Source organism: Calonectris borealis, chromosome 13 (genome assembly GCF_964195595.1).
Source record: "Calonectris borealis chromosome 13, bCalBor7.hap1.2, whole genome shotgun sequence".
Lineage (NCBI taxonomy): Eukaryota > Metazoa > Chordata > Aves > Procellariiformes > Procellariidae > Calonectris > Calonectris borealis.
In genome coordinates, this window is record NC_134324.1 from 21,341,346 (window position 1) to 21,360,061 (window position 18,716).

Below are 18,716 nucleotides of genomic sequence, written 5' to 3' on the forward strand. Positions count from 1 at the left end.
CTGGGCCAGCGCCTGCAAAGGCGGCCGGGAAGTGTAGTCCTCCCGCCCCGCCGCCGCCTCAGCGCCCGCCCGCCGGCGGCAGCTGCCGGCCCGCCTCGCCTGGCCTCACCGCCCGAGTGCTGAGCGGGAACACAAGCCTCGCTGCGCGGCTCTGGGTCGGAAGGGAGCTGCCTCCGTAGGTTCCTTTAGTTTTCCACGTCTTGGCCGGTGGAGGAGAGGTGGTCCGGGCGGGTGCTCCATGGAGGCCCCTCCTCTCCAACAGGCCTGGGACACGCAGGCACCTGGGGCTAAAGGTGCAAAAGTCCTCCGTGAAACACCATCTGGGCTGTGAGGCACACCGAAAAGGCAGGCGTCAAGGGGAACGCACAGGAAAAGAGGGGACGGGGGTGTTCATCCTTCACTCCAAGAGAGAGGGATGCCTTCCCCACCATCATGGCATCACCCACAAAATGGCTGCTGCCCACAGGAGGCCCCATTCCTTGGAGAAGCAGAGCCGTAACAAAAAGTTCTGACGTTTTAGCGGTTACAAAGGTATGTTTGCAAATATTAAGGATGTTCTGGGCCCCCTCTGCCGCATCAGGGCTGATGTCCCTGCACATGGCTGCTGAGTCACCACTGCTACAGCGTGACAGTCATTTTTACTACTGAGTGACTTTTTCAAGTACGATTGATTGCACGATTTACAACACGGAAATGCTTTCTCTACCTCCTGTAGTTAACAATAGATTGTAAATTATGCAGGGAGACACCAGTATGAGAGCTCCTGTATTTTGGCCTAAGAGGAGCTTATTTTGTTGACAACAAATTTAAAGTCTTTCATATTGAAATTTTTTGTAATCTCAGCCACGAGGATTTAAGCTCATTTTTTACTTCACTTGGCTCTTATTACCAGCCCACTTATGTGCTAAATCTATTACCTTCATAACATCATGAGCTTTGTCTTCAAATGTCTTCCACAGTGTTTCTAACTAGCAACATTCCTTACCCCAAAAACACTCTCAACAAAAGCAATAAAAATGTAAAAGCAGAACTGTCAAAAATTCATGTCTAGAAATGCAAAAATAATCTAGGAAGACCAGTGTGACTCCAGAAGATGTAAAATTTAGTGAGAGAAGGAACCTCTAGATACCTTAAGAATATTTTATCACTGCAATAGCCAGATGCTAAAAAATATTAATAGGCAAAGCTTAAAAAAGTATCTGGAAACTCTGTCACTCAAGTAATCAGCTGCTGGTCATCAAGTGTACAGCTCCTGTGTCTCATGTTGAGATGTTTCATCCATTTTTCTGTACATAAAGCTGAGTATCTCTCTGGCCTTGCTGTACAAGGTTTGCTACATTGAGCACACAGACATGAACATTGCATTAGTTAAAACAAGCCACATGGAAACAAAAGGACATTTTAGAAATGTGAGTAGCAAGCATCCAAAGTCAGGTGAAAAAATGTTTTTAAGTGCAGACATCTGTGTTGATGGAGCTTTACTACTTCTTGCCATATGTGATTACAGATAGCTTTGTTTTGTTGCTTTTGATGAAAAGGGGAGAAAACCCAGCAGAGGTAGTGGCCACACACCAACCTTTCACTGTAAATACCGAGAAAGTCGCTATGGAGGGGAAGTCTGTTACTGCTCCGTGGGAATCCAGCAACACAGGGGTATAAGAGTGACACTAAAATGGGCCGTGCTGTCACGAGGCCTTGTTTGCCAGAGCCAGACAAGAATGATCTGTTATAAAACATGGTGGAATGTTTGTTTTTGTAGTACTGGATTTCCAAAATCCATCCTCTTTTTGTGGCCGACAAGCTCACTCCTTTCTTTGCCTCGTTACTGCAGCTGTCGGAGGTCTGCACCCCTGCCTGGAAAACATGAGTAACAGCGAGAAAGCAATCCTAGCAAAAATCTGCATCATTCATGCGTAATCAGACAATGCTTGGGAGATTTACAAAGGAGGGGAGGAGGAGGAGAAAACCACAGAGCTGCAGTCATTTGCATTATTTCTAGTTTCTTTTCTTTGCAATAGACACTTTTGGCTTTAAAATGTAATGAGTATATATTCCATATGCAGCTTTATACACACTTCAGTGTTCCTGGGTTTTAATTCACATCGCACCATGACCGAGTAAAATTTGGCAAATAGGCTGTGTCTGTTTATAACACATGCTTTCATTTTGTTTTGGTAGTATTATGTACATACATACAAATTAACTTAAAAGCATACTCTGTGTTGTGGCTTACTGCTTACCTCAAAGATTCTCCCCATGGTTCGCCCTGGCTGCTTTATACTATTCAGGCCATGCAAAACCTCCTGGGAAGCACCCTAACAATACTGCTGGGAATTCACTAGGAATAAAAACAGGCAATCACTGCTTTACATCACTTACTTTCCTCTGAACCAGCAGGAAGATACACAAGCACTTCAGCTGGAGCGCTGCATCTTCTTACAGTCCTTACGAGCAGAGCCGTGACTGCTAACATAATCCAAAACACACTTTTGGATGCTCAGAAGCCAACCGGAGTTTGGAGCAGTCCTGGGTTTGGTTCAGAGCCACCCTGTGCTCACATTTGGGTCCTGCAGCAAGCATAGGAGCCAATGCATGGCAGTCAAAATGGAAATCCCAACTTTATACATTTGCACCGTCTTGGTGGTCTCCACTGACAGTACTTAGGGCTCTGCAACGTGCTTAAGCCACACACACAAGCCTAATTGTCCAACTGTGTGGTTTTACTATGCTAGTTTTAGTGCTTTTAGGACCACAAACTTGAGTAAAAGTGCAGTGCAGTTCTGTTTGCCTGCAAAAACTGTTTGCAGTTTTTACCTGCCTCTCTCTTCAAAGTTTCCCCTGTATTCAGATTAGATACATTAGTTGCCTACTAGGAGGCGAGTTCTCCAGATGAGAAACACTTTTAAATTTGCACTTTTTTACTAGACTTGCACATTCGAAGTTTCATCTTACTTGATGGTATGGAAGTTTTAACATAGCAGCACATCTGTAACAACTAACTTCCTTACCAACAAAGTTCACTTTGATGATGACTGGGTGCTTATAGATCCACTGGACAAAAATAAAAAGATACTTACAAATATTATAATTAGCGCAAAAAGGAAGAAGATAGGAAGAAGATATTTTAATGTAGACTGTTCTAAAAACCTGAAAGAAGGACCATATACAAACTGGGAGCACTTTAAATATGTTTATTCAGCAGCTATTACAATCAGCCTCCAAAAAACTGGAGTCCCCTCTTGTTTCTGAACCGTGTCAAGTGATGAAAATGCCTACTAAGAACATTGAAGCTAAACAGTGCACTCCTTTCTGAGAAACAGACATGTCTAACAGGGATTAATCTCTTTGAAAAGGCAAAATATAAATATATACACTCTAAATTCACAACAGTTTAAACTCACTACTTGAATTCAAGTGGGATAACAGTGGACAAATCCACATCATGTAAACTGCAGTCGTAAAATATCTCTGCTGTCTTCTCCTCAAACCCTGTCCAGTTTCGGTTTACATTCTGTGATCTGCCTATCGCAGAGTTGAAATACAGAAGCGCTGAAGTGTTGAATCTCAGGGGCTGTGCACAGGACTGGGAAGTGGGGCGATACTCTGTTCTCTACACGCTGCTCAAGGCATCCACACCAGGAAGAACCTTACCTGTTAGCAGTTAAAAAATACCAATAAAGTTAAGAACGCCTCTGCCCTCAAACAACTAAGCTTTACACTTGCAATTGCAATATTTAAGCATATTAAAAAAAAAAAAAAGAAATTATAGGTTAAAAATGGAAGAGCTTCGCTCTATATACACTCCTGTTGACGACTGTGGCTCTTAAGGCATATGGGTTACATTTAAACTGTTCCACATAGTAAATACTTTTTAGGGCTGTAGTGAGTATCCAGAGCACAGCTGCACTTGTATGTCAGCAGATTCTTAACGTACCACAGTCATCAATTCTCAATTAACAATAATGGTAAATTTCTATCCAAGTCTCTGCTAGGGTCAGATCCAAACACCTAAGATCTTTTTCCATTAAGTTTGATGGCAAACAGATTTTTGATTGGATCTAGGGAGTTGCTGCATACTTTCTTCAATCCCTAATGGCATGTAAATAGAATTTTGGAGCGTGTGGTGGAAATTTTAAGAATGATTAAGAAAAAGAAGCAAAGCCTCCTACAAGTCTGAAGTCTTTTTCTGGGACTAAAACACCCAGGTCTAGATACTTACATGCCTCATTCCCACTGATGTAAGCAAGGAATATGCTCATCTTTGAGTAAGAGGGCCCAGATTATCAAAGTGCAATGTTTTCTAAAGCATTCTTAGCTTTTTTTCCTACTTTAATTATGAAGAGAGACCATTCTGGTTTTGCTTTTTTTCAGAAAACCTACCTTCTAATGCTCAAGCTGTGTGGCAGTACTGAATTTTAACACTGTTCACAACTCACTAGTTTGCTGGGGTTTGAGGGGGCTTTTTTGCCTTTTTTTTTTAATCTTCAGAAGCTTTTCTAATTAGCTAGACTTCCGTTACATTCAAAAGATCACACACACAAACCCACATTTTGGGCCAAAACTTAGTCAAGTTTGTCCTTTTGAATAAATCGATTGTACAGTGTTTCCTTCTAGCCATCTGCATTCTTTCCCTTTACCATCACTCCCTAGGCAACAGAAACAAAAGCTCTGTCTCGCATATAACTGCTGGAAACTAACAGCTGCAATGCATTTTATTGCAGTTTCTCTTCTACAGAAAAGTTGACAGCGTTAGATAATTTACACATATTGGGAAACAGCTAATTACCAGAGGAAATGAAAACTCATTTAGAGTACAATGTAACTCATTAGAAGAATCCTGTAAATTCTCACCATTTTGAATTCCACGTACACTCGTGCAGGTTCGTAAGTGATCACTAGAGGGCTCCCCAAAACCAGGGGATTTCAAACAATGCACTGAAAAGGAGACTTCTGGCAAGAATTCCAGACTGTTCTGATGAGATTTCCCTAACAGAAACTGGGCATTTTAAACAGTCTGGTTAGCATATCTCAGGGGATCATCCACAAAAGAGAACCCGCTCTCAAGGCCGTTTTATTTTCTATTCCAGCATTTTTGCTTTCTGGGAGTGGCAGGCTGTGCTGTTTGCAGGCATACTCCATTTTCTTTCCTCTCTTCCTCTAGGAGGACTACAAAAGAAGAGCAATGAGGAGTTCATTGCTCAAAAGCTATGTGCAACTCCACATGGTGGAACAGAAAAGACATTCACTCTATTGTTGTGCTTTCTTGAATATCAACACATGGTAGAGCACTAAGAACTACCCGATTTGCTCAAACAAGTTAAGAGAAAAGAACAGTTACCCTCTAGCAGTTCCAGGCTGGCACCACCTCCCGTGCTGACATGGCTAACTTTATCCTCGGTGTTCCACTTTGCACAGCAAGTAGCTGTATCTCCACCACCTGTAGTACAAACAAAATCAATGAGAGACAGAAGAAATTCAGATTTTGTTCAGCTGAAGGGCCATAGCCTTGCTACGGGCTGGTCCTGCTCCCGCTCCCAAATACTCAGCATTTTTTAAAGCCCTATCTCCAAGCTGAAGGACAGATGAAAACATGAGGAAAGAAAAACAATTTGACAATGATTTTTAACATGGTACTGGCAAGCAGAAGCTTCCTTGTTGCATTTAGAAAGACAAGAACGCACACAACTACTTACCAATAATGGTGATGCTGCCCTTTCCAGTTACTTCTACCACTTTGTCCATCAGGGCTTTGGTTCCTTTGGCAAACTTGTCCCACTCAAAGACACCAACTGGACCATTCCACACAATTTGCTTGGCCCTTCCCACAACTTCAACAAACTTCTTCACACTTTCAGGGCCGCAGTCCAAGCCCTAAGACAAGTAAGAGAAGCCATAGATACACCTACTGCCGACCCTCATCTCAAATCACCAATGTCTAGCTGGGATCCTCAGAAGCTTCCCCCTCACCCCTGGATATGAAGCAAGAGTTTCTCTGTATGCACTGAATATTGAGGAACACAAAGATGTGCCAGCAGCTGCGCATTAGGGTGGAGCGTAGTGTGGTATTCATCTTCCTAGCACGAATAAGTCATTTTTAAGTCAATGTCAGATGCTTAAAGCTTTGGTTAGAAACTTTTGCAAACTCTACTTAAATTCCAGTCAAATAAAAGGGATTGCTACTGCATTCAGATCTGAAGGTTTTAGAATAATTTTGCTGTTCTAATCCAAATCTCACAAAAGCTACTTTAGACTTAAAAATTCAGGACAAACAACAGGGCTTCAATTTCATTAAACCAACACGCTCTACATAGCTTGACTGCCTTCAGAAACATTTGCAAAGGATCACAATTACTCTTTTCACTCCTTTAAGAGGTGTTCTTCCAACCCCGCCGCTGCCAGTTACTTCTTTTAGTCCCTTGCCTATTAAAACCTACCATCCAGCCAGCAGGAATGCCTGAAGCCACTGTGGCTTCCCCAGTCTGTGCATGCTCATCAAACTTGTCTGCAGTGATGAAGTCAACAGGCAGAGTAATCTTCACACCGTTCTTCTCTGCCTTGGCCATCAGGTCCTTGACAATTTTTGATCCCTCTTCATCAAACAAAGAGTTGCCAATCTAGAGAAATTATTTGGGAAAAGTAAGAGAGAGGTGTTTGTTTAGCTACTGGTCATTACAGAAGAGAACAGCAGCCATCAAGCCGAACTGCTCAGACAGCGATTCTGGAAAGACTGTCTTCCTAAAGCACCTAGGTAGACATAGGCAGTAATCAGATTTTTGCAAAGTGATTGTCAAGTAACTTCTCAGTGCTCCCTACTCTTGCAGAGAGTTGAGATAGCCAGTTCTCAATAAAAGAATATATAAGGGACATTCTGACCATATTCTTTACTAGGAGCAGACACAGAATTGCTCTTTTCATACCTCCATGTTGTTGATCACTTTGAGGAAGGTGAACGCCATTCCACCACCAATGATCATCTCATTGACCTTATCCAACATGTTACTGATCAGCTGGATCTTATCCTGAACTTTGGCTCTGGCGAGAGAGAGGAGGAAAAAGAATGAATAATGTAGCCACTGCCTGAAAGTCCTCAGACAGAACTTACTCTCTAGTAACCTTTAGCTAAGACAGCATGAAGCCTCACAAGGACTTCTTGGATCAAAGCAGAATTAATCAACTGCTATTCAGTAATGGCAATATTGTTATTGTGGCATGTCAAGGCCATTCTGAGAGAATGATCCAACACAGGAGTTGTTGAGAGTGGGCAGAAAGGGAATTTGGCAACTTAGCAGGCCAGCATTAAACATCAACTTACAAAAGCATTATTCAGCCCTCTATTTTTTTTCCTATTTAAATATAAACCTCATTTGGCACTTTAGAGCCTGATTTTCCCTGACTGTCCAGCAATGCAGGGCAGAGATCAGAGCACTGCCATTCACAATCACTGTCCAGCCCCGGATCCTCTGTACCAGCTACCATATGCCCAGCTCCTGTAAGCTGTCCGGGAACGGCACCCCATCACACTCACAGTACAGCTTCAAACTACTAGGATGACCTGTGATACAGAACTGCCCTGCCCAAAAGCAGATGACTGCTTTTGGCACAAGATACAAATGATAATGGAACAACAATGCCAAAATTACTTTATATAGGAATGGCAGAGGAGGCAGTAAATAGACAAAAGTCTCCTGTCTTCCCTCTTTAATGCCATGTATGGAAATTTTGTTGTTATCGAAAAGAAAGCTTCATAAAAGATCTTAGGAAACAACCCTGAGCTAAACTGAGGCTGGCACTCAGGAGACTTGCATTAGAGCCTTAGTTTGACCATGCCCTGCTTGGTGACATTAGACAAGACCATTTCCTCTTCTTGCTTTAGCTTCCCCATCTCTAAAACAGGGATAATGATATGAATTTCATCAATAAAATGCTTTCAGACCTAACTATCAGAAATAGGTATTGCCTCTACAAATCCAACCTTAGTGATCATGGAGTGATCTCTGGTGTGAACCAGCCACCAACCCCAGTTTAAGCAAAAAGAGATGTGAAAGTGAATTAGATTCTAGTTTCTTTCCCTCGCACATACCCTGTTCCTGGCACTGAATTACTTTCCTGCACATGGTCTTTCTTTGCCAACACATTTCATTTCCACTTTACTTCTTAGTACAGTTGTTCTCAGTTCATCTTCTAGGCCCAATTTTGTAATATATAAGCAGTAGCAAACCTGCAGCTGGACCACATGCAGCTTCCGAGTGTGATTTCCCTCTGGTACAATCGAGCAAGAGTTGCTCAGTCTGCCATCCTACCTAGGAACCAGCTGCACCGCCAGTGGAAAGGTGGTGCTTTCGATAAAGGTATTTTCTGGCTCTGAACTGCTCTCAGAGCTCCTCCTGTGACTCACTAAGATACAGTTGGCATTCATCAGCCCTTGGCCACACAGTGAGTTCACTATCAAGCTCCCAGACTGCAACATGCTGGTCACCCTTGTTATGCACCTCTCAAAAAATGTTATTTTGTTCCCACTGGATTTACAAACTTCCAGACTTTACTAATAGGCCTGATATTTTAACATTCTGGCCGTCCTAGCTGCTGCTCTAACTCAAACATCCGATCAGGTAACTAACAAACTTTCCCTTTGTGATATACCTGCAACTTCCATCAAAGGCAATGAGGAGTGTATAGCACTTAATGATGGGTCACCTGCAGCTGTAAACCTTGGAAGGGTACTAATAAAAGCATTTTCAGTATAACCAAGGTCACAGAAGAAGTTTAAAACTTTATGTGAGAACTGAATACTACTTCTTAAAAAACACATTTATGGGTGCAAAGAGCAGGAATAAGCCACATACTTCTATCAAGAACACGGGAATGTTACGGTGTCCCAGCTTTGTGTTACTTAGCAAAGTACTTTAATTCACCTGATGAACTGAAATACATTGTCATAGAACTACAGTGCTAAACTGGGTACACACGTGACAAAAATCAGCAGCAATGGGAAATTATTTCTACACGCGAGCAGTCACTTGGTTTTGCACAACCTTCAAGTTTCTTTGCACACTAGCTGCTGTGGAAGAGCGGAGGCCCATCCAGCTACAGTAGGTCACCATTGCATAATGACAGATCGTGTCAATTTACAGAGTGCCGAGTCTGCAGGATGCTTGTACTCTGAACCGTGGAGGAAAGGTCATTGACTATGTTTCAGGGTCATGATGTGTATTAACAGCTCTTCTGGTTCATCTGTACAACAAACTGCTGTGGACTATCTCAATTTGGGGAATGTAAGAGATCAGGAGATATGATGAGCAGACCCTGATAGTATCATCACAGGAGCGCACACAGTCAGTTAGCCCCTCTCTTATCCACATCTTACAGAGATCTCAGGACTTATCTACAAATCTGAACTGTAGGTACAGCTAAAAGGAAAGCACTTGTTTGAACCAAGCCAGAATAACTTTTCATTTCTTACAGAGGAGTTAAAGAGAAACATGGAGTCGATATGTTCTTGAGTCTTACCCTCCAAGAATTGCTAAGAAGGGTCTCTCCGGACTCTCTAGGGCCTTAGCAAAATAATCCAGTTCTTTCTTCATCAGGAAGCCAGCAGCCTTCTGAGGCAGACTGACACCTACCATGGAGCTGCAGAATAAAGGCAAGAGTGAGGAAAAGAAAAATTTTCTGTCAGTACAGGTCCAAACACCCTTGTGTCTGAGAGCATTATAAAGCCAATCCTTTAGTCAGCTGCAGCAATGAGAATAGCTATTACCTGCATGAAAACAAACATGAGGTTTTTGTTTTCCTAGTTTGACAAGATGGCTGTACAAGTTTACTTTCTGAGATTGCTTCTGCACAGGCATATTGATATGCAAGACATTTATAGTGTTAACTAGTGATCCAAAACGCTGAGGGACAAACAAGCACAGCAAGAGCAGAGATGTCTTCCTCCAATAGCACTGGATTATGAAATCAAAGAGGACCACTAGAATTTGCAAGTACACATATCTAAACACACTCCATGAGAATAATAAATCTGGAGCTATTAATTTTTTGGAAAAGAGGTCTGCTGTAATTGCAGGACAATTTATACAAATCCTAAGCAAGTAATTTTTATATCTTCAAAGCTAAAAAGTCAATTCGTCTGCAGAGTTTCAGCTGTCTCCTGTTCCCAGAGGCAAACTTGAAAGAGCATACACTATTGACAACTACCTCTGCTAAATCCATTACTCAGGAACAAACACAGCAGAATGATAATGGGATAAGCCCAAAAGGAAGTTAAAACTCATTGGGGGCAAAGCTCTATGTGTTTCCATGGCAGACATCATTCTGCAGTTCTGCCTGTGGAAGGAAAATGGATACACACCTGTGAGCTCGGTGAGCAGTTCCAAATGCATCATTGACATAGACATCTCCCAGTTTAGAAAGAGAGGCTCTGAAAGCCTCCACTTTTGCAGAATCAGCCTTGATCTAAAAAGAGAAAAAATGACAAGTTTGTGCTATTCAGATACACAGAGTTGATTCTGAAACTAAAGTCAAAGTCAGCAATTTGACTTGTAAACCCAAAGCAAAGAAAGGTCAGCTGGAAAAACTCCTTAGTTCATCCTGTGGGTCACTGTATTTCATATGCTCTTTCCCAGTCCAGTAGGAGCAACAAAAAGGTTTAAATGGTTTAAACTCCACATTAAACTCCCCGAGACTGCTATTACAGGCCTGGGGACTATTCCCACTTCAAGTTTCTAGTCCATCAACAGAGCAGGAATGAAGTGCAGCACTACCAACCTTTCAGTCTCTCTCCAACAGATTTCCAGTTTTGTGCGGTGACCATAGGTAACACAGAAAGGGTGTGTAGAGACAAGGCAATGCTGAGATGAGACGAAACAAACTCATGCTCGCTTACTGAACAAAGAAAGTGTGGTCTCCAAGTGCCAGAGGTAAAAGGATGAGCTCCTGAAGGATTGATTCAGTGACTGCATTGAGGATTAACTTATAAATAGCCTGCACACTACAACAGGCCACAGTGAAAGCAGGCAACATCGGAAAGCTGGAGATAAGCTTAGCGCGTAGTGGGTAAGAACAGACGCATTTCTGTTAAAAGGCTTTTTCTCCATCCTCCAAGCATCCTACCAAATCCTCATGGGATGGCTCATGTAGTTCAGTTTTCTTTCCCATCATGAAAAGATAGCAGAGCTCACTTTGACAGTAAGTGACTGCTCGGACCTCGTTTATAGCCACTTGCTCTTGAAGAACGGCCCAGGCTGGCAGTCGAGCGACCACCTCTCCAGGTGCCTTTCTGCTTCATCAGCTCACCATCCCACGTGAGGCCTCTGCTGGCACCCAGGTGTAACCCCATGGGGACGATGGCAGGAAGGTACTCTAATATATGGCAGATGGGTTCAGCACGGCTTTGGGTGCCCTTTTATTCACACAGCCTGAGCAGAGGACAAGCCAAAGGGACTACACAGATTATAGAACAACGCTGTCAACTGCTCCTTCACTTGGTAAATTGCCTGGCTTTACACAAAGAGATTAAATGCTCCTGTTAAAACCAGTAACAACTGCAAGCAGAACACAAGAGGCTCTGAATGAAGGAACCACTACCACTTGATCTACTTTGGAAAGCCACGGTTTCTAAGCACCAGTTTGTAATCTGCAGTCTTGTATTGCATCACTATTTCCATAGCACTGACTTTCACCTCTGTTAGGATGAGAAACAGGTCTGTCAGCAGCACCTCTCCTGTTGTGCTCAACTGCAGTGCATGCTTCCATACGCATACATCCAGTTAAATAATCTGAGAATTACAGAGATGCACAAAACCCTTTCCCAAAGCAAATTAAATTCTTGCCCCACTCTTCTCCCTGCCACCAAACTGGCTTTCAGTGGCACACAGTTCTAGTAGTGAATAATTCCAGACTTGCTCAGTTTCTCATTGCCATTTGCAAAGGCTTACTAGTTCTCTGGGCTGTTTTTCTAAGCTACAAGAGTCCTGTGTCAGCCCATAAAGGGCACCACACGATGTCAGCATTCCACTCCACGCACTGAATCTGAAAGGAGCCAAGGCCTGCGTAAAGTCAACGGGGTCACCATCGCTAAGAAAAGCAGCTGTCTGGAGCAAGCATTCTTCCTGACCTTCAAGAAAATGTCAGAGGTGCAAGGCAGCCTGGTTCTACATGACTACTTGTAAGAGCAGACAGGCTTATAAAAGGATTTGATAATCCCTATGTTGCAGAACGTTTAAATGTTATATTAAAACATTAGCCAGATAACCAAGAAAGAAGCATCATTCTTGTGGCCCCAGTGGCAACATACTATCTCCAACAGACCATGTTTTTTGTTTTAGACACCCCAAAATAAAGTCTAATAAGCAGCAACCAATTTCCTGCACAGCCCTATTTCACTCCTTTTTCCTTCTTTTACGAACTATACCGTGTTCAGCAGAGTCATCTGTAGCCTTTCACTTAAGCTGTTTCATCTTGGAAGTTCAACGCATTTGACTCAAACTTTTGCACAGCATGGTACAAGTGATCGGACACACTGAACTAAAGATCTCCGACATCCTTCTGAGAGCAAATTCATAAACAGCATTTTAGACAGGCTGCTGGCTCCTTGTCAATCTGCAGCAAACAAGGTAGTAAGACCAGAGCAGGCATGCACAAAGGCTAGACTTGAAGCTTCACCTTGTTCCCTGAAGCATCCTTCCCCTTCCCTTCTTCTTCTACATGGAATCGGAGGTTCTCTAGCAGGATGATGGAGCCAGCTGCAGGATTAGCACAGGCCTTCTCCACCTCAGGACCAACACAATCCTTCAGGAATAAGACCTCCCTGCAAACACAAGATATACGCTGTCATCCCACCAGTGACTCTTCCTTTCAGAAAAGAAAGCACCCAGGTCCGCTGACAGAGAGGGCCCGATGCATGCTGGACTGCTCTTCTACTTCACCTGCCCATGAGTGCTTTAAGCTCCACAGCTACTGGGGCCAAGGAGAACTTTTCAGGCATGGGAACACCATCTGGGCGACCCAGGTGACTCATCAAAACCACTGACTTAGCTCCATGATCCAAACAATGCTTGATGGTAGGGACAGCCGCCTTGATTCTGTAATGGCAGAGAAGAACAAATGAAAAAGGATTCAAGTAGAGTTTACCAGGCAAGCAGACTAAGTGACCACTTACACAAGTGCCCTGGGAGTTGTGCCTCAAAAATGACAAAAGAAATGGAGCACAAGAGCTGGGCAGAACAATTACTTAAAAGTCCATCCTACCTCTTGCATTCACACAGTTCAGCCTACTCCAAAAAAACAAGACAGCACGGCATCACCACCACTATGTCTCCAAAAGGGACACGGGGCTTCTTAGCAACCTATCCTTGCTAGAACAAATGTCTAGGAGACTAACCACATCTCACAGAGCACAGCTTTCCCTGTGGAGCTAACCCAGCCTACTCTTCTCCTAGGGACTGGAACAATCCAGAAGCATGGTCCAGAAAGCATCAACAAAATTCTCTGTCCCAGCATGTTTTCATATGTTTCACTGTTATCTTCCATGCGATGTAAGACACGGAAGTAAAACGCATTTTGTAATCTAAATTCTGCTGATTGCTTGTAACTAAGAAATGCCAGGACACGCTTGAACATTACCGGGCTTCCTAGTTTAGTCTGTGATCCTCAACCAATAAAGAAATGATGTGAATGTTGAGCAGTGACCATATTGCAGTGAACAAAACTGCAAGTGACAGATAAGCAAGACAAGACATTTGATATCACTGTTTCTAAACTCTGTGTCTTTATAAGCTGCACTAAAACAATTATTCTAAAATAAGCCAACAAGTTAACACAATCACAGGGTAACCAGGAGGCAGAAAGTCTTCTGGATACTACCAACAAACATAACAAATTTTCACACACAGCCAAAGGGATGTTGTGAAATGGGCATAACACTTCAACCATATTTGAAGAATGAAGTTTAGGATCTGTACAATTAAGAGACTTTTTCTATATGCTTTTCACAGCAGCTACGGTGAGAAGAAGCCTTGTAGTTAGTGTAGTTTGCTAATAGCTGCAGGGGTTTTAATTAACAATTGTTGGACCTTCTTTGAGACACCTTTAATATTCTGGTATACAAGCAATGACAGCTTAATCGTGGCAGCACTCCAGATACTGCTAACAGAACCGGGCTAAAATCAAAGAGAAAACAGACTTTGGGGCTTCCATCTGGGATGGAAATTATGGCTCACCTTTGATTGTTGGTTATTTTGTGATCCTTCATTGGAACATTGAAGTCAACCCTAAAAAAACAGAAATAAAATTAAATACACACAAATTTCTTTTACAAAGAGTGAGGGAACCTACCAGTAAAGGCGCTGGCTAGAAAAGCAATGTTACAATTAGAGTAAGACTTTTAGCTCTGCCTTGTACATAAGTTCCATTTTGAAATCGGTATGTTATTAGCCATTTCTGCTTGTAATAATAGAACACAGAGAACAAACATGTGCTAGAATGACTTAGTAAAGCTATGCCATCAATACATCCTAATGTTCATGACTGCAGTAGCAATGATGCCGAAGCAGGAAATAAAACTGAGACTGAAGGAGCTTCCCACAATCTTTTCATTTTAAACAACATGCTCTCAGCTCACTGACTAGGAGCTTCCAAGGGAAAGGAAGCAGACAATGAAAAGTGACATTGTGTTCTCTAACGAGGCCTCTAAAATGCTTGGCCGGACTACTACGGCAAGCAGGCAGGCTCAAGGAAGCTGTCCTGTTACTGCTACACTTCAAATTTCTGTTCTCTGCAGCTCTAATCTCTCTGCAGCCAAGTACTGTGGTTTATCACATTACCACTGGAAGACCTGACGAGGATCCAGAGGTAACTTCCCTACTAGTGCCAGAAGAAGGGATGGAAGGGAGGAGTTTCATCAGCCGATTCTCACCAGCGTACCTTGTGCCCATGTGCTGACTAGCAGCGGCAGGAAGCCGTGTTGCGTAACAGCTAAAGGCAGAAATTACTCACAGAGCTAGGGAAGGGAACAGCTAACCGACTGTAACAGCGTATCAGAACGAGGAAAGTGAATACAGTTCACCCTTCAACATTCTGTATCTATATTAAAGAACAACAAAATTCAGGAAGTTGCTTGAATTCTCTTGTAGCCTGCTCAGCACAAGAAACAGATGGAAAGAACGACAAAAGCTGCCAGCAAACAGGAGTAGCTGAGCAGAAAGAAATTGAACTGGCAGCCCCACGATACAGTGGACTAATGCTAGAAATGGGAAAGAAAAGCACCGTTATGGTGCTATTATTCTAAAACGAGAGAATAAAAGAATAGTTTGCTTTACAGAGCCATCAGAGCTACAAAAGAAAGACTCACCTCATCCTTCTTCCCCACTGCATGACAACTGAAATCTGAGCTCTCCTTGAACCCCTTCTCCTCCCCATTCCCAACTTCTCCTGAAGCTTTGGCATTAGGACTGGAAGACAAGCAGGTTATGAGTATGCCAAAATTAGGATGAATATGAGAAGAAAAAAAGAAGTATCGATTTTAGTAGTACTGAGAGCACATGGTGATTCTTTTCAGGGAAAAGAGATGCAGGCGGGAAACACAAAGATTGGCACGTCATTTGCTGTTTCACTCCATTTCAGTAGCCCGTCACAGAATTGCAAAGATGGATATGTGCATTAACTATTGGAGACTAAGAGCTGGCTAACCCCATCCTCTGCCAATGCAAGACTGTTCTCTGTAACACAACTCAGAAAAGGAAAAAACAGTCAGATGGCAAAAAAAAAATCAGTTGTTACAGAAATAAAAAGATCTTTTCTTGTACCAGATTTAGAAAGCGCATGCAAATTCTGAGCTAGCTTCTTCAGTACTCATTACGGGGGCTAGTTTCTGATAATCAAATTTCTAGGGAACTACTTCAAAATAAGATGACAGAGAGACAAGATAAAAAGAGCAAGTTGTCTGACGCAGACTACAGGGAAGTTATAATTTTGTTATATCTGCCTACTCACTGAGCAAGGCTACAGACACATACTAGTCATATTAGTGTGACCTTGGACAAAGAATCCCACAATAAGAGTATTTTGAGCAGGATGTATCACGATGTACCTCAGTGCCCTTAGCTCCCAGTATCTGGCAGCAATTCCAACATTAGGCTTTCAGCAGGCCTTCATGTTTTATAAATAAGCTACGAATTCCTATTTTAGGGTTCTACACCAGGACATGTTGAATACCTGCGATTTGACTTTTACTGCAAAAAGCAGAGCTATTATTTTATTTGGGTAGCTGGCCAGAACCATATTTTCACTTTTTTATTGCAACACTTTCTGGATTTGCAGGAAGGAAAAACAGAACTGGGGAACAACCTGTTTGTAGTGCTCCCGAATAAAAATACGGTAGACTGGCTAGTTTTCCCGTAAACTGCCTGTGGATGATCCATGCGCAAGCACAGCAATTTACCAAGGCAGAGCCCCTGCGGTTCCAGCTCCCCGGTAGGCGATGCGGGCCCGCCGCTGCCTCCCCACCAGCAGCGCTGGACACCTTCCACCTCGGCTTTGCCATTGCCGAGCGAGGCCTGGATTTACCCTCCTCCCCGCGGATCACACCCCCCCTCACAAGGGAACAGATACGTTTCGCTGATGGGCAATTCAGGCTGCACGGGGCCTTTCGGCGTACGAAAATAACCGAAACCAAAACCCCACAGAAAATAATTCGCCGGGCTCAGACAAGAAGCTGCCGAGGACAGAGATGACTCGCTGCTGCCTGCGGAAAGCTGCGCCGAAACCCGCCCCCCCCACCCCGGGGAGCCCGCCGAACCCCGCCGGGGCGGCCTGCCCGGGACCCAGCGAGGAGCAGGGGGCCAGGTCAGCCCCGCGTGGCCCAGGAGGCCGCGGGCGGCTCCCCACACTCCTCCATCCCCGGGAGGCACCCCGCCCTCCCCCGCGGCCTCCCGCCCTCCTCGCGGGGCCCAGCCGGTGCTGAGGGCCGCCCGCGGGGCAAGAGCACCAGGAGTGGCGGCCCCGGGCACTGCCGCGGCCGGGCCGGGCCGTTTCCCCCCCTCAACCGCACGGCGGGAACGCGTGCGGCGGGCCCCAGCTCCTCACCTCATGACGACCCGCTTGCCCTTCACGTCCACCTTGTCGAGGGTGAGCTTGTTGGAGAGGGACATGGCTGCTCCCGGCTCGATCCGACCTGCCGCGCCGCTCCGCTCTGCCGCCGCCCGCGCTCTGCCGCAGCGACCGCCAGCGCCGCCGGCACCCAGCCTGCCCCGCCCCTGCCCATCAACGATTGGGCCGCACTGTCCGCCGCGCGTCGCTACTGGTCGAGCCGCCTGCTCATCAACGGCCTGCCCGCCCCCGCGAGAGGCCGGGCTGCGGCGGGCGGCCCGGTCACGTCCCGCACGCATCCGCCCGCCGCCGGGCTCGGTCGGCCCCGGCAGAGCCTGATCGCCGGTTCTGTAGCGTTTGGGTACGTACAGCTTCTAACCCACCGTCTTCCCAAACCTCCCGGGGTCCTGGGAGGCAGTTAGAGATCCAGCCACGAATTTAAAAATATATTTGACTGTAGAATTAGAAATAAATCTGCAAGCGCATCATACAAATGCTTTTTCTGGAAAACAAGAGCACAGCAGTTCCTGCAGGTAACATAAGCCTGGTCTCACAGCAATATTGTTCTTCCAGCTTTTGGAAACAGTCACCTATTTATTTTGTTTCCTCCTTAAGGACTTGATCAGATTTCACTGACATGAATCCTCTTTCATTTCCAATCTCTGAACATCCAAATTAATAGTTCTGGATCTTATTTGAGGGTAAATTATCCACAAATGTTGAATGAGTGTCAATCGGTGGGGATCCTTCAAATGAAGAAGGGGCACCTACACAGCTGATGGGCAGGTCTGGTGCAGGGCTGGCATCTCAAAGACAAAACCCAGAGTATTGTTCGGCAGAAGAGCCCTCAGGAGCGGGACGGCCTGCACACAGGCATGACTGCACACACAGCCACGGCCTGCACACGGGCACGGCCTGCACACAGGCACGACTGCACACACAGCCACGGCCTGCACGCGGGCATGACTGCACACACAGACACGGCCTGCACACGGGCACGACTGCACACGGGCACAGCCTGCATACAGGCATGACCGCACACAGGCACGGCCTGCACACACAGCCACGGCCTGCACACGGGCATGACTGCACACACAGACACGGCCTGCACACACAGACATGGCCTGCACGCGGGCACGACTGCACACAGGCACGGCCTGCACACAGGCACGACTGCACATGGCCACAACCTGCATGCAGCCACGGCCTGCACACACAGCCACGGCAGAGCCTGAAGCACAACCGGCAGCAGGTGAACAAACGCTCCCGTTGGAGGGTCTCCGGGTAAGAAGGTAAGGAAGGGGTACTCCACATCCACAGGAGCTGTAACTGTTTAACTGCTCTGAAACGAATCTGTTTCCTTCTCCCCGTTCTACTTTGTGCTGTGCTGCTTTCTTCAAAGGCAACGGTTGAATTCCTTGATGCTGACTCAGAGAGGAAGGCTCCTTTAAGCTGCAGTCCACAACCGAATCCTTGCAACACCTAGTACTTTCCCTGGTAAATGGATTCATTCATTAGTACAAGACTTCATTGTAAAAAGCTTGCATGCAATCTCCTAGGGGTAAAAACGTATGGAGGAGAAATGCCACGGTGCGTGGCATGAACACAGTAAAGGGCACCCACAGCAATGTAAG

At 44.9% G+C, this 18,716-nt stretch overlaps 1 protein-coding gene and 1 long non-coding RNA gene across 3 annotated transcripts; one reads left to right on the plus strand and one right to left on the minus strand.

The window, feature by feature from the left end:
- The first annotated feature begins 61 nt into the window (after positions 1 to 61).
- LOC142087818 (uncharacterized) lies at positions 62 to 13,569 on the plus strand. Of its 2 annotated transcripts, none has more exons than XR_012675631.1 (2): positions 62 to 531; positions 1,508 to 13,569. It is a non-coding gene; the product is annotated as an uncharacterized LOC142087818 (long non-coding RNA). The 2 variants fall into 2 exon arrangements; XR_012675632.1 differs by having other exon boundaries at positions 1,832 to 13,569.
- PGK1 (phosphoglycerate kinase 1) lies at positions 3,177 to 17,239 on the minus strand. Its single transcript, XM_075162468.1, has 11 exons — positions 17,080 to 17,239; positions 14,217 to 14,267; positions 12,924 to 13,079; positions 12,661 to 12,805; positions 10,349 to 10,452; positions 9,508 to 9,627; positions 6,918 to 7,032; positions 6,435 to 6,614; positions 5,694 to 5,871; positions 5,339 to 5,437; positions 3,177 to 3,651 (listed from the first exon to the last, which is right to left on the minus strand). Exons 1-11 carry the CDS (start codon positions 17,142 to 17,144, stop codon positions 3,611 to 3,613), a joined length of 1,254 nt encoding a protein of 417 aa, XP_075018569.1. The 5' UTR covers positions 17,145 to 17,239; the 3' UTR covers positions 3,177 to 3,610.
- Positions 17,240 to 18,716: the final 1,477 nt, after the last annotated feature.

Coding starts and splice junctions, on each gene's coding strand:
- PGK1 (XM_075162468.1), bottom strand. CDS start 17,144: ATGTCCCTCTCCAACAAGCTCACCCTCGACAAGGTGGACGTGAAGGGC. Junction 14,268..17,079: donor GGCAAGCGGGTCGTCATGAG/GTGAGGAGCTGG, acceptor CTGTTTTTTTAG/GGTTGACTTCAATGTTCCAA. Junction 6,615..6,917: donor AAGTGATCAACAACATGGAG/GTATGAAAAGAG, acceptor TAATTTCTCTAG/ATTGGCAACTCTTTGTTTGA.